The sequence below is a fragment of the Salvelinus namaycush genome, chromosome 2, assembly GCF_016432855.1.
Source record: "Salvelinus namaycush isolate Seneca chromosome 2, SaNama_1.0, whole genome shotgun sequence".
NCBI lineage: Eukaryota > Metazoa > Chordata > Actinopteri > Salmoniformes > Salmonidae > Salvelinus > Salvelinus namaycush.
The window spans coordinates 20,312,560-20,328,394 of NC_052308.1; the positions used below are offsets into that span (position 1 = coordinate 20,312,560).

The window sequence follows — 15,835 nt, forward strand, 5'->3', positions numbered from 1 at the left end:
ATGCACCAAGCAAGCCAAAATAAAGGATCATACTACTTTCACGGTAGTGACTTCCATTATTAACATAATGTGCATATTTGATGAAGTCTACAGTACACTACACTGTCATCTCATTCTATAAGGTCTTGTTGCATGCTGATGTGAGTGTGGAGTGGGTGCTTCAGACCAGGCACTCTGGCCTCGACAGCTACAAGACTTTAATGATTACAAACCTCTCAACCAATCGATGGCTATCAGAACCTGGCCAGTGACAACTTTTTCCTCAGCCGCCCCGATCGCACAAAGACAACAACAATAAAAAGAATGGGAGTAGGGAATTAATCAGCAACTGTAGAAGTTAAATTCATCATGACAATCGATAGCAGCCATTATCCCATTGGCACGGATGCGGAGGAGCTATTGGGAGAGCTTTGGTTTGCCTGTGATATATCTATATTTAGGCAGGATCGAGGCATGGGATCAATATGCTACAGGCAGCTCATTTTTCAGCCAGGCAGCAACCAGGGACCAGGAACAAGGGAAGGGGGATGACATGGACTTGGGCAAAATACTGACAAGCAGGTACAGAGGCCATGATGGAAAGGAAAGGAAAGGTAAGAGGAGGACAGGAGGAGAGGATGGTCCATGTGTGATAGCCTACTACTCCTACAGTATCATAGAGAAACTGGTTCTCTATGGTTCTCAGCAACTTGTCCACTGACTGTATTTTAATGTTGGGGTCAAGTGGTGCTAAATGATAATACTGCAGGTTTTGATATCCTTACCTGTCTCTCACTTTTTCTCTCCCAAACTCTGCCCCCCCAAACACACACATGCAGTTGTATTGTCCAACAGTATGTAAACAACCAAAAAGCTACTGTATGAGAAATAGTCACATCACCCTACTGTTCCTCTGTCCTGATGATACAATTGTTAGCAAAGTTAATGAACAGGAAGGATGTTTTAGCTGAAGTTAGAGCACAACTCGAACCCCTGTCTCATGAATAATCTGAGTGTGTGTCACAGAGCGGAGACGTGTCTTCCCCTCAACTCCCAATGAGTGGCTATTACAGAAGGTGCTCTCTCTAATCGCCTGTTCCGCAGAAGAAGAAGAAAGAGAGCAGGATGTTAATGACGCACGGTTACTCTGTCCAGAGGAGCGATCTCTAAACCAGAGAATAATAAAACTCATTTCAAACTGAGGGGAACAATGCACCAACAATCTGGCCTTTAAGGCCAACACAACAACACAAAGTCAGCGGTGGGGAAACTATTTGAGCTTTTGAAAACTTTGGCAGCACTCTGAGCGGCCTTTCATTTCTCCACTTGGGTAGCTAAGGTGTTACCTGGGTAACCTTTTGACCCGAGGTGCACCCTCCCCGACGCTCGATAAGACGCCTCCACCATAGACGATGGCTTCACGTTATTACAATAAACTGTGCTTCTGCCCGTGTATCTCCCCTCCCTGCCATAAGCCTCAGTCATTTGCCCTTTACTTTTTCAAAGGCAGCCTGCGGGGCAGAATTGCCCTGTGTTGAGTGGAAGCTGACAGTGAATAAGTTCCCCTCTCGTCTGATGCCTTTTATCTCTGAGATCATACTCGGAGCAGGTCAAGATCAATGCTGCTCCCTGCAAATCAGGGAAACACACTCAGGCTCTGCTAACTCACTCTGCACACTCATATATCCCTCCAACAGTTTCATTAAAAGTTTTAGGTTCGTGTCCATGTGTGTTTTCAGACACCTCAGGGTGGCAGTAGATTAAGTGTGTCAGCTCAGATCGCCACACCAGGAGATTATGGGGTTATGCCAACACTATAACACAACTGGATATAGGCTATGATATAGAGAGGTACAGTACGATGTGAGAGAAACATGACAAGACTGATTAGGTGACATTGGGTGGCTTTTGTTTCAGTGGCCTTGGCAAGTTACTTTAAAAACTATGTTGCATTGAAAGTCTATAGTCTCTACATTCAGCTTTTATTGTATCCCTTCTATCGTTCTATCTAATCTGGTCCTGGGGAACTTCATTTTCTGGGTCTGCTGAGGGGGAACAAACTGAACAAATTACAAGGATGTAGCCAAAGACAAGGACAATGTATGACAGGGTGATAAATTACTTTATATGAGGAATCAGACAGGATACTGCAAACATCTCTGAACTGCACAACCACAGAAATCAATATAGTCCATGGCTTAGAATTAATGCACCCCATATTGACTAAGCTCAGAAACAAAACCCTAGTCCTGAGGGTCAGAAACAAAACCCTAGTCCTGAGGGAGGAATTAAGTCTCATATTAAACTGTTTCATTAAACTGCATTATAACATTAAATCAAAGCTAATTTTATTGGTCGCATACATATTTTAGCAATGTTATTGCAGGTGTAGTGAAATGCTTGTGTTCCTAGCTCCAACAGTGCAGTAATATCTAACAATACACAATAATACAGACACATCTAAAAGTAAAATAATGGAATTAACAAATATCTAAATATTAGGACGAGCAATATACAGTATAAATATATATGTGATGGGATGTATAGACATTATAAACATTATGGACAGTATGTTGATAGAATATTTAGTATATCTGTAGAATACGTAGGATAGAATAGTATATATACAGCAGTAGTTGAAAAAGAATGGCCTTGACTAGAATACAGCATATACATATGAATAATAACTTTCCTCTGAAAACAACTGAAACTATTATTTATCAATATGAAATATTTAAATTAGAGAGTTTTCAGGCATCTGAAAAGGAAATGATGTCCTCCTCCTCACTCATTTCGGGGGAAGTTTTCCCAGGTCACACCAGTTGAGGCCGGCTGCTCTCAGTCATTTCTGCCTGGACGTCTCTCCAAATGTTTCTGGGTCACCCCCTCTGTTTATTTGGGTCCTGGGGGTTGCATTTCAGAGACTGGCGGGTGATGTTGCTGACTGATTTTTAGTAGGCCTAAAAGGGCAGTAAACTATCTGTTGAATCTACACTGAGTGTGCCAAACATTAAGAACACCTGCTCTTTCCATGACATAGACTGACCAGGTGAATCCTGGTGAAAGCTATGATCCCTTATTGATGTCACTTGTTAAATCCACTTCAATCAGTGTAGATGAAGGGGAGGAGACAGGTTAAATAATGATTTTTAAGCCTTAAGACAATTGAGACATGAATTGTGTATGTGTGCCATTCAGAAGGTGAATAGGCAAGACAAAATATTTACGTGCCATCCAGACAACTTGACACAACTGTGGGAAGCATTGGAGTCAACATGGGCCAGCATCCCTGTGGAACACTTTTTACACCTTGTGGCATCCATGCCACGACAAATTGAGGCTATTCTGAAGGCAAAATGGCTTCTGTCCTCCGTCCTATTACAGATCCGAGCAGTAGAGATAGAAGTCTATTCCTGCCACAGCTAGAGCTCTCGCCCAATGGGATCAGTCTGAGCGACACATCAACAAGATGGATGTTAGGCATGGAGCTTCAAACCGAGCGTGCTGGGCCCAGACATCATTGGGGCCAAGATGAGTAAAGGATTGTAGCCCTTCTTCTGCCCCCACCTAATACGAGGTGCTGCCTAGGTGACAGGAGCCCATAAATAACCAAGCTAGCGTGCCAAAGGAACGCACTCACCTGAACACCGACATGGACACAGCACAGCAGAATGCTATGGCAGGAGAGTACAGGGCACAAGACCGCAAGAAATGCCCTACATCTTTGTAATGTCACAGGACAAGGGAGTGTGTGTGTGTGTGTGTGTGTGTGTGTGTGTGTGTGTGTGTGTGTGTGTGTGTGTGTGTGTGTGTGTGTGTGTGTGTGTGTGTGTGTGTGTGTGTGTGTGTGTGTGTGTGTGTGTGTGTGTGTGAGCGAGAGAATGAAAAACAAACACTATTGTAAATACAACCCATATTTATGTTTATTTATATTCCCTTTTGTACGTGAACTATTTGCACATCATTATAACTCCTGAGTGGCGCAGCGGTCTAAGGCACTGCATCTCACAACCGGCTGTGATTGGGAGTCCTATAGGGCGGAGCACAATTGGCCCAGCATCGTCCGGGTTAGGGTTTAGCCGGGGTAGGGTGTCATTGTAAATAAGAATTTGTTCTTAACTGACTTGCCTAGTTAAATAAAGGTTCAATACATGTTTTTTAATAACTCTGTACATTACCATAATATGACATTTGAAATGTGTCTATTCCTTTGAAACTTGTGGGTGTAATGTTTCCTGTTCATTCTTAATTGTTTATTTCACTATTGTTTATTACCTATTTCACTTGCTTTGGCAATGTAAACATTTGTTTCCCATGCCAATAAATCCCTTTGAATTGAATTGAGAGAGAGAGACAAGAGAGAGAGAAAGAGAGAAAGAGAGACAAAAAGAGAGAGAGAGCGAGAGAGAGAGAGCGAGAGAGAGCGAGAGAGAGAGAGAGAGAGAGAGAGAGAGAGAGAGAGAGAGAGAGAGAGAGAGAGAGAGAGAGAGAGAGAGAGAGAGAGAGAGAGAGAGAGAGAGAGAGAGAGAGAGAGAGAGAGAGAGAGAGAGAGAGAGAGAGAGAGAGAGAGAGAGAGAGAGAGAGAGAGAGAGAGAGAGAGAGAGAGAGAGAGAGAGAGAGAGAGAGAGAGAAAGAAAGAAAAACATGAGGATTAGGCCACAGACAACACAATTAAACTATATTCACAAAATCGTTTTATTCTTCATTCTGTAGCTTACCCCTAATCTCATTAAACATGCCTTTCATGTCTCAAAGTAAGGTTATTAGAGACTCAATATTTTGAATGGTCAGCCTTCCCACTAGATAAAAACTGGTTGAAGCAAAGTTGTAATTTCAACCAAAAGATTATATGTGATCACATTGATTTAACGTGGGAAACTGATTGAATTTGCAAAAAGTAATCAACGTAAGTGAATTTAGTATTTTTTTCACACAACTTTTAAATTAAATCCAATGACAGGTTGAAATGTTTTGTTGATTTCACATTGGATTCACATTAGTTGACAACTCAAGCAAACGTAAATCAAAACTAGACGTTGTGCCCAGTGGGTTGTCTCCGAATTTGGCAAATCTGCCCATACAAAATTACAAATCACTGCAATAGATTTAGCATGTAAACAGGCCCTTAGGATAGATGGATGTGGAGGAGCCAATGAGCAAGGCAGATGCTAAGGGAATGATAAGGATGGTGGTGCAAAAATGGCGGAAGCAGTGAAACAGAGACACTAAGGGCTGGCATGTATTCCAAGTACAGAGGAAAGTTGGGGAGGGGAGGACGGCAGGAAGAGACAGAAGAGAAGAGGACATCTTTACGAGGCTGGGTGGGACACAGCCAGTTGATTAAGACATTAAATGTGATAGGAAAGCATCCAACAGGAAGGTGTGATTACTGCCAGGAAACAGAGACAGTGGAGCATGTATTGATACAGTGTGGGCAGTGAGGGAAAGAGAAAGACTGAGATCCAGTCAGTGGAGGCTGCTGATGGGAGGACAGCTCAAAATAATGGCTGGAATGGAGTATAATTGAGTGAATGGAATGGTATTAAACACATGAAAACCATGTGTTTGATACCATTCCATTCACTCTATTACAGACATTATTATGAGTCATCGTCCTCTCAGCAGCCTCCACTGGATCCAGTATGAGGGAGAAGGGGATACATGTATTGAATTTAAAGAGCATATTGAGTAGAACATCATTAGATACAGTCATATATTTTTGTTATATTTTTTAAGAGAAACGGGTCTGGCATATAGGATTTACAGTAGTTTCTCCGTGTCTCAGGGCCACACTCCAGTACAGCAGGTGGCGGTAATGCACCATGACGTTGGATGCCAGCCGCCGATAAACCCACCGAAGAAGAGATTTCTCGTGATCCGCACGTTGCTCATAGGACGTCATGCGGAAATACATTAAACAAAGATGGCAGCGTCCTTGATAAGCAAATGTTGACTGCAGTGAAGTGTCAAACATGCCCCATAGTAGTAATTCATTCTCAGAACGGCGACGTGAAAGCTGACAATAGAAGACTTTGAACAGCTAACATGGAAAAAAGAGAATTCACTGCTTCGCTAGTGGTAATGTCTTTAATTTCCTCCATCATGTAATACCACACTGCTCGTCTTCTTATTTTGCCTGCAATATTAATTAAGCTAACTTGCAAGCAAGCAATTTGTCTGTATTTCGACAAATTTAACAGCCAAAACGATTTTGCATTATTGCCTAAACAAGTGCTCACGATAATGTTGCTTGCTAACGTTAACTGTCACTAGTCTTCAGCACCGCTGATAGCAAAGGTTTGGCTCACAATGAACTGTCACCCTCATTTGGAAGGTGAGGAATGGATTAGGAAGCATTGGCAACACCATTAGGTAGCTGAAAATTCTCAGCTACAACACCACATGACCTTTTCAAGTGTGTTATTTTATGCAATGTTGTGTGTCATTCTGCAAGTGTGCTTACAGTGCTTGCTATATTATGGCAAAGATTGTCAGTGGTTATCATGGGTGAGTTTGATAAGGAAAACAGAAAGGTAAACGCAGCATAGTTTGATAAGGACCTTTAATCTGTCTCACCCATTCCCATAGTCAACATTGCTAAACTTTTAGAGCCTTATTTCCTTTGCACCAATGCAAAGTTTAAGGGCTCCCGAGTGGCGCCGCGGCCTAGGCACTGCATCTCAGTGCTATAGATGTCCCTACAGACCATGGTTCATATCAGGCTGTATCAACACCAGCCGTGATTGGGAGTCTGATAGGGCGGCGCACAATTGTCCCAGCGTCGTTAGGGTTTGGCCGGGGTAGGTCGTCATTGTAAATAAGAATATGTTCTTAACTGACTTGCCTAGTTAAATATAGATTAAAAAGTGTGCACCTATTTCAGAAGGGAAAATGACTAACACATACAACAGCCACTTCACTCCATTAGCTACTATGGTATTACAAAGCAAATACTAGGCTATGTAACAACATATTGACACAATATTGTATACTGAGTAATTACCGTGCTAATACACAGTTATAAGAGCAACTTAGTATAAAGTGCCTTAAGATCTTATTCCTAAATGTGTGCATTGTATGACCATCTGGGTTAGAATCTGGGTTGTCTGCAGACCGCAGGACTATGCTAGCCCGCTGAGCTAAAGTCTTGGTATTTGCTCGGGAAACTAATGCAAATTTCCAGGTCAGGCAATGTAACTCATCACTGGACTGTGGTCCACCAAATCACTTCCTTAACAGGTATAAATGTTGCACTGGACCAAAGGGTTTGGGCAGTACCCAAAGATAATGTCCTGGTGAGCCTATTGCTCAACCATAATTATTTGAGTTAGTACCAGCATCATGGAAAACATTCAGAATGGTCTCGTTCCTAATTATTTCCAAATGGGATAAAAGTAGGGAAAGACCGTAACGTATCCAACTGTTCAAGGACATGTTTGTTATGGTGATGGCTCAGTGTGGGAGCAAAAATAATGGCTCTTTGTTGAATTCCTTATCACTATGCTGTCAGAATATCTCTTAAGTCACTCAGAGGTAGGTAGATGTAGGTGTGTGTGCGTGTATTTGGATTTTTGTATGAGTGTGAGTTGAGTTTCCCAGATGTTTGTCTCTGTGTGTCATCTCTCTCTGCTAGGCAGGTGACTATGCAGTGTTTCTGAGTTGCCTGAAGATGACTGTGTTTGTTCGCTACATGCTAGGCGGGGGGCTGTGCTGGGATGTGTGTGGACCTCACCCTCTTCCCCCTGGACACCATTAAGACCAGACTGCAGAGCCAGCAGGGCTTCACCAAGGCTGGGGGTTTCCGGGGCATCTATGCAGGGGTTCCATCTGCTGCCATCGGCTCTTTCCCCAATGGTGAGTCACTTATTATTAGTCTCTGTCACCACGAAGACCCCACAGAAAGACTACCTGTTGACACACCATAATAAAACCTACACATGGAGAGCATCTGATTAGCTTGTTTATTCATGTTTACTCAAAGAACCGCTTCAATAATTAAGTAAATACATGAAACAAATGTTTTATTATTGTTAGCCTTTTCCTTGTACGACCAGCCTATGTTTGCCCACAACTGTTGATTGATTAAATAATTTGAATAATAAAATGAGAGCAGCTCACAAACGTATTAATGAGATGGGAAAGGCTACACGGACACCTCTGGTGCCCAAATTGATGACGTACAGTACCAGTCAAAAGTTTGGACACAGCTACTCATTCAAGGTTTTTCTTTATTTTTTACTATTTTCTACATTGTAGAATAATAGTGAAGATATGAAAACTATGAAATAACACGTATGGAATCATGTAGTAACCAAAAAAGTTACACAAATCAACATTTAGCCACCCTTTGCCTTGATGACAGCTTTGCACACTCTTGGCATTCTCTCAACCAACTTCATGAGGAATACTTTTCCAACAGTCTTGAAGGAGTTCCCACATATGCTGAGCATTTGTTGGCTGCTTTTCCTTCACTCTGAAGTCCTACTTATCCCAAACCATCTCAATTGGGTTGAGGTAGGGTGATTGTGGAGGCCAGGTCATCTGATGCAGCACTCCCATCACTCTCCTTCTTGGTCAAATAGCCCTTACACAGCCTGGAGGTGTGTTTGGTCATTGTCCTGTTGAAAAACAAATGATAGTCCCACTAAGCCCAAACCAGATGGGATGGTGTATCGCTGCAGAATGCTGTGGTAGCCATGCTGGTTAAGTGTGCCTTGAATTCTAAATAAATCACTGACAGTGTCACCAGCAAAGCACCATCACACCTCCTCCATGCTTTACCGTGGGAACCACACATGCAGAGATAATCCGTTCACCTACTCTGCGTCTCACAAAGACACGGCGGTTGGAACCAAACATTTCCAATTTGGACTCCAGACCAAAGGACAAATTTCCACTGGTCTAATGTCCATTGCTCGTGTTTGGCCCAAGCAAGTCTCTTCTTCTTATTGGTGTCCTTTAGTAGTGGTTTCTTTGCAACAATTTGACCATGAAGGCCTGATTGACTCAGTCTCCTCTGAACAGTTGATGTTGAGATGTGTCTGTACTTGAACTCTGTGAAGCACTTATTTGGGTTGCAATTTCTGAGGCTGGTAACTCTAATGAACGTATCCTCTGCAGCCAAGGTAACTCTGGGTCTTCCATTCCTGTGGCGGTTCTCATGAGAGCCAGATTCATCGTAGCGCTTGATGGTTTTTGCGACTGCACTTGAAACTTAGAAAGTTTTTGAAATGTTCCGTATTGACTGACCTTCATATCTTAAAGTAATGATGGAGTGTTGTTTCTCTTTGCTTATATGAGCTGTTATTGCCATAATATGGACTTGGTCTTTTACCAAATAGGGCTATCTTCTGTATACCACCCCTACCTCGTCACAACACAACTAATTTTCTCAAACGCATTAAGAAGGAAAGAATTTCCACAAATGAACTTTTATCAAGGCACACCTGTTAATTGAAATGCATTCCAGGTGACTACCTCATGAAGCTAGTTGAGAGAATGCCAAGAGTGTGCAAAGCTGTCATCAAGGCAAAGGGTGGCTACTTTTGAAGAAGTTCAAATTAAAAATATATATTTTGATTTGTTTAACACTTTTTTGGTTACTACATGATTCCATGTGTGATATTTCATAGTTTTGATGTCTTCACTATTATTCTATAATCTCGAAAATAGTAAAAAAACAACTTTAAAAAACTTGAATGTGTAGGTCTGTCCAAACTTTTGACTGATACTGTACGTCATCAATTTGGGCACCAGACGTGTCTGTATAGCCTCTCTCTCTCTGTCTCCCCACTCTATCTCTCTTTCTCTCTCGCCTTCCCCTCTCTCTCTCATGCTCACTTTCACGCTGGTACTGTACGTCATCAATTTGGGCACCAGGCGTGTCTGTATAGTCTCCCCACTCTTTCTCTCTTTCTCTCTCTCGCTCACGCTGACACTCACTCTCCCAATTCAATTCAAGGGCTTTATTGGCATGGGAAACATATGTTGGCATTGCCAAAGTAATTGAAGTAGATAATAAACAAAAGTGAAATAAACAATAAAAATGAACAGTTAACATTTCACTCACAGAAGTTCCAAAAATAATAAAGTCATTTCAAATGTCATATTATGTCTATATACAGAGTTGTAACGGTGTGTCACTCTTTCTCTCCCTCCCCCCACTGTTTCTTTCTCTTTCTCCCTCCTTCCCCCACTCTCTGTCTCTCCCCCACTCTTTATCTCTCTCTCTACCCACCCTCTCTCCCCTACTCACTCTTCTTCTCCACTCCCTCCAACCCTTTCTCTCTACACTCCTTCCAACCCCTCACATTTTCTCACTCTACCCAGTGTTATTAATTGCTGTATGCAGGTTGACTAATGATCCCTAAACTGTGACGGTTCTGCTTGGTTTCAGCTGCTGCGTTCTTCGTCACTTATGAAAGCACCAAGTCCATCCTCGGAGCCCACGGAGCCCTCTCAGCCCCACACATGGCACCTGTCACTCACATGCTTGGTGCCTCCCTGGGAGAAGTAGTATGTCTCCCATCTTCTTTCTTTCTTTGCATGCATCACAGTCCAAATGCAGCATGCTTGTTTACTTAATTGCCTGAAAATTTCACAGACAAATATGCGCTGGGTTAGAATGTGGTTTTGGCTGTCGGCCTCGGGCCCAGCTGGGTCCTTGGGCGTCTTAGCATTTCGCCACCAGCTGGGTAAATAAGAGCTCATTATTGGCTATTGACTTAGCTGTTTTCCACGCGAGGCCCCAGACTCCCTCAATTTTGTCTGGGGATTTGGGCTTTAAAGCGGTGAGGAGCGGCACAATTTCCTCTGTTGATCCAGTCCTAATCGCTCACTGCCAAGGAATCCGTCCCTTTGGGGCTGGCTGTTCACGTTGGCATGAGAGGAGGGGTTTCTCCTGTCTTCTCCGGCCACCATCTCCATCTCCACCACCTCCACTAGTACTGGTTCTTAGTATTCATGGCTTTTGGATAGATGTCATTTAAAGTTTTACATGTTGTTGAAATGCCTCTTCCAATTGTGTTGTGAAACATTGTAAGCATTTTCTGTTGTCTTTTTGTTCAGTCAGCGGTGAGGTCAGCGCTGCTTTTAACCCTTAACCCGCTACTGGGGATTTGAGCACATCAAAAGGGGAAGCCGTGGAGCAGAGCAGGGGTGGTGCCCCGCTGCATTCTGAGTACGCGTTACGTGATTCAAAGGGAGTAATCTCCCGGCTTACTCATAAAGGCCTAACCCAGGGCAGCCCAGAGAGACACCGACAAGCAAAAAACATCTTCCAGATTACGCAACTGGTTCCAAAATGTCGTTCTGTCTTCTACCCATGATGCATAGTTGGAGTTACACATGGAAATGACATGTTTTTTATTTGAATTACACTATATATACTTAAAATTAGTGGATTTGGCTATTTCAGCCGCACCCGTTGCTGACAGGTGTATAAAATCGAGCACACAGCCCTGCAATCTAATCTAATTTATGGGCTCCCTAGTGGCGTAGCTGTTTAAGGCACTGCATCTCAGTGCAAGAGGCGTCATTAGGCTGTATCACATCCGGCTGTGATTGGGAGTCCCATAGGGCGGCGCACAATTGACCCAGCGTTGTCCGGGGTAGGCATCATTGTAAATAAGAATTTGTTCTTAACTGACTTGCCTAGTTAAATAAAGGTTACATTTAAAAACATCTCCGTAGACAAACATTGGCAGTAGAATGGCCTTACTGAAGAGATCAGTGACTTTCAACATGGCACCGCCATAGGATGCCACCTTCACAACAAGTCAGTTCGACAAATTTTTGCCCTGCTAGAATTGCCCCGGCAACTGTAAGTGTTGTTATTGTGAAGTGAAAATGTCTAGGAGCAACAATGGCTCAGCCGCGAAGAGGTATGGTACACAAGCTCACAGAACGAGAACGCCAAGTGCTACAAAGAATTGTCTGTCCTCGGTTGCAACTCTCACTACCGGGTTCCAAACTACCACTGGAAGCAATGTCAGCACAATAACTGTTCGTCGTCAGCTTCATGAAATGGGTTTCCGTGGCCGAGCAGCTGCACACAAGCCTAAGATCACCATGCACAATGCCAAGTGTCGGTTGGAGTGGTGTAAAGCTCGCCTGTCCGCTCGCCGCCATTGGACTCTGGAGCAGTGGAAACGCGTTCTCTGGAGTGATGAATCATACTTCACCATCTGGCAGTCCAACGGACGAATCTGAGTTTGGCGGATGCCAGGAGAACACTACCTTTTCGAATGCATAGTGCCAGTTGTAAAGTTTGGTGCAGGAGGAATAATGGTCTGGGGCTGTTTTTCATGGTTCGGGCTAGGTCCCTTAGTTCCATGAGGGTAAATCTTAATGCTACAGTATACAATAACTGTGCTTCCAAGTTTGTGGCAACAGTTTGAGGAAGGCCCTTTCCTGTTTCAGCATTACAATGCCCCCACCACAAAGTGAGGTCCATACAGAAATGGTTTGTCGAGGTCAATGTGGAAGATCTTGAATGGCCTGCACAGAGCCCCAACCTCAGCCCAATCTAACACCTTTGGGATTAATTGGAACGCCGACTGTGAGCCAGGCTTATTTGCCCAACATCAGTGCCCGACCTTACTAATGCTCTTGTGGCTGAATGGAAACAAGTCCCTGCAGCAATGTTCCAACATCTAGTGGGAAGCCTTCCTAGAAACGTGGAGGCTGTTATAGCAGCAAAGGGGGGACCAACTCCATATTAATGCGTGTGATTTTGGAATGAGATGTTCGGTGTCCACATACTTTTGGTCTTGTAGCGTATCTCAGATCCCTATATAATCATTGTATCAATTACAAAATTCTAAGCAAAAAATAGAATTTGCCTTAGACTTAAAGTATCTTTTTCAAAGTACCCTTGTCTCTGCCCTAGATAGAGGTTGAGTTAGAACTGAGGAGGTAATGTGACCTGTGCAGTCATCATTAAGGAGATAATGAAATACACTGTATATCCCTGAGTTAAAGCCCTCAGCTTCAGCCTCTGTCTTAGAGTTCCTGTCTCCACCTCCAAGTTTCAGTTTAAAGTGTTCAAGTCTGGTAGCAGCAGTTGTGATGTGTGTGTGTGTAGCATGAATGTATATGTGTGCATGTGTGTTAAGGTGCGGAGAATCAGAGCAGGTGGTCAGTCCAGTTTAAGTGTTCAGCAGTCTGATGGCTTGTAGATAGAAACTGTCTCTGAGCCTGTTGGTATTAGACCTTATGCTCTGATACCGTCTGCCCAACAGTAAGGGAGAGAACAGCTTTGAGTAGATATCCTGGATGGGTGGGAGCATGGTCCCTTGCGGCCGTGGTCGGAGCAATACCCGTACCAGGCCTTGATGCAACCGGTCAGGACGCTCTCGATGGTGCAGCAGTAGTATTTCGAAAAGGGTTGGCCTGCCTAATTTCTTCAGCTGCCTTAGGAATTAGAGACGCTGTTGCGCCCTGTTAACAAGAGTGGTGGTGTTGGTCCATGACAAGTCTTCAGGGATGTGGACGCCTCTAGCAGGGCGACTCTCTACTGCAATCATCCAATCTGACAGGTCACCCTGTGCCTATGACAGAGGGTATATATGAATCTTTGTATATATAATTTATTTTAGATCTATGGCTGCCTCAAATTCCTATTTTCTTCTTTAACTTCTCTTCTTATACCCAACATGATGAGAAGTTGAGCTTCAGGAGAGGTTTGCCACAGGCTTTGTCAGACACACACACACACACACACATACACACACACACTCTGACAGGTCATCAGGCCCCATCTTTGCTCATCTCCTGCACTTCTCTTAACTTGCTTTGTGTGAATACAGATCAGGCCCACCTTGTCACCACCAAATGAAAACATCAGAATCCCATTATGTCCCCCCCTTCTCCACATTACCTTAACCTTCCTTTACTTCTGTCTGTTGTCAGGCAGGCACAGAGCACAGATGCCAGTTAGATTCTTCCATTCTCTCTCTCTCTCTCTCTTTCACTGTCTCTACTTCGCTCTTTTGCTCTCTCTCTCTCTCTCTCTCTCTTTCTCTCCCTCCCTCTCTTGATGATTCTCTGTCAGCAGCTGGCTGCAGGTATGGCCTCACAAACGCCAGAATGAGGTGTGATTTGGTCCTAGTCAAAACTCAGGGGACTCCATTTAGTTGTGTTATGCCACCTGTGTGCAGGTTGGAACATTCTGGACTAGAGGCACACAATCAGGATTCAAGTTTTGTCAGGGACAATCACGATTTACCACAGAAGATTTTTCTTTAGTTCACGTGTTTCATCATCATTGGGGAATCGTGGGTGACCTTGCAGGTTTGCTGCAGATGACAACTCTCTATTGTCTACTTTTTGCAACCTTTTTAACAGAAAGAGAAGAGGAAACAAATAAAGAAACAACCAAAGACAGAGAGGAGGAGGTGGAGGAGGAGGAAGGAAAGAGAGAATAGGAGACAAGCCTCAGCTCCATTGTTTTAGTGACTGTCCCTCCCATAAGGAATGGTGGAACTGATGGTGTCTGTCAGGGGCTAGCAGGTTGTTATCCAACTATTATATCACATGTATCTTCATTCCCATTTGCCTGACACAGTCCCTGAAAGCTCATTTGTCAAGCGGAGGGAGCAGCTTTCTTGCATTTCTAAACCCTGTCTCCTGGAGGATGTACTGGGAAACACAGTGACATGACAAGGGGGGCGGGACGGGGTGGCAACTGGCAGCTACTTAACTTGGCACAGCCTGGAATAATCCATGCATGGGCTCCCTGAAGAGAAGAGATGGCAGTATGTGATTTATTGGGTGTGCATCATCCTCATCTCTCCCTCCTCACACCGCCTCAAATTGAGTTGTGCTCCAAATTGGATGCTTGATGAAAATGCACGGTGTCAGTGGGAGATTGGCTCAGCCATATCTAATATGACTATCTAGCCTGTGTCTGTTGGTCGTCAAGTGTAGAAAGTGCCCAGTGCCGTCTGTCATTTAAGTGTTTCTGCAGGACTGCTCCCAGGAGCCTCCTCATAGGTTAAAAAACAGATTAGCAGGATTTCAGAGGAAGAGACGTAGCTGATGTTTATGCAGTTATTACTACCCAGAGGATATGTCTGAATGGATGTTCTGATACAATGCTGACTTCCTGTGGGAAATTCTGCTGAGGTGATCAGGGATGCCCCGGAATGTTCTTTTGGTTGTCTTCCTGATTCTGAAATAACTTCAGTGGAGACAGATAGTGTGTGAGGATTGCCATTGATTGTCTTATGAAAGTTAGACTGAAATGTGTGTTTGGCTAAAGTGAGATTGTGGAAAAAGATAAGCTGCCCTCTATGAACTGCTGAACTACGTCTTTCACTGGTCAAATTGGTCACTGTGTTGGTCTGTGTTTACTGCAAGCTCCCCACTGCTGCAAAATGTTTAGTTATTCTATCTGTTTGAGTTATTTCATCCCACATCACATTGAGCATGTCTCTCTCTGCTCACGCCTGAGGCTGCTCCATATGTGTGGATTCCACCCTGTTGCTTTAATGCCAGTTCTTTCTATGTTAGTGAGACAGAGGGTTCTTTTAAAAGTGGCATTGCCAAAAACTTTGAATGACAAATGAATCAGTTGTCTTATGTCTATTGTCTCTAAGCCCTCTGTTCTTCTACCTGTGGCTCTCTTTGTCTGTCGTCCAGACTGGCCACAGGAGCAGGATTGTAGGCAGGGGATTAACTAGCCATGAGCCGGTAGGAGGGAATGAGGGAGGGAGGGATGAAGGGAGGAAACGACTCAAGCCCTGGATTGATTTGCCTGCATGCTGATTGGTGCGGTGAGCCTTCGTTAATTTCCCCTGTTCCTTCCACAGCGTTTCCCCAGTGATTGAGTGTGGGCTCGTCGGTTGTTGTTTGG

At 43.8% G+C, this 15,835-nt stretch overlaps 1 protein-coding gene across 2 annotated transcripts in view; it reads left to right on the forward strand.

Annotated features, from left to right (window-relative positions):
* The first annotated feature begins 5,887 nt into the window (after positions 1–5,887).
* Positions 5,888–15,835, forward strand: part of slc25a26 (solute carrier family 25 member 26) — a 69,926-nt gene continuing 59,978 nt past the window's right edge. For both annotated transcript variants that reach the window (XM_039009063.1, XM_039009070.1), the window contains exons 1-3: positions 5,888–6,057; positions 7,677–7,833; positions 10,376–10,494. In XM_039009063.1, the coding sequence (XP_038864991.1) occupies positions 6,025–6,057; positions 7,677–7,833; positions 10,376–10,494 (309 nt within the window). In that variant the 5' untranslated portion in view covers positions 5,888–6,024. The remainder of the gene's footprint in view (positions 6,058–7,676; positions 7,834–10,375; positions 10,495–15,835) is intronic.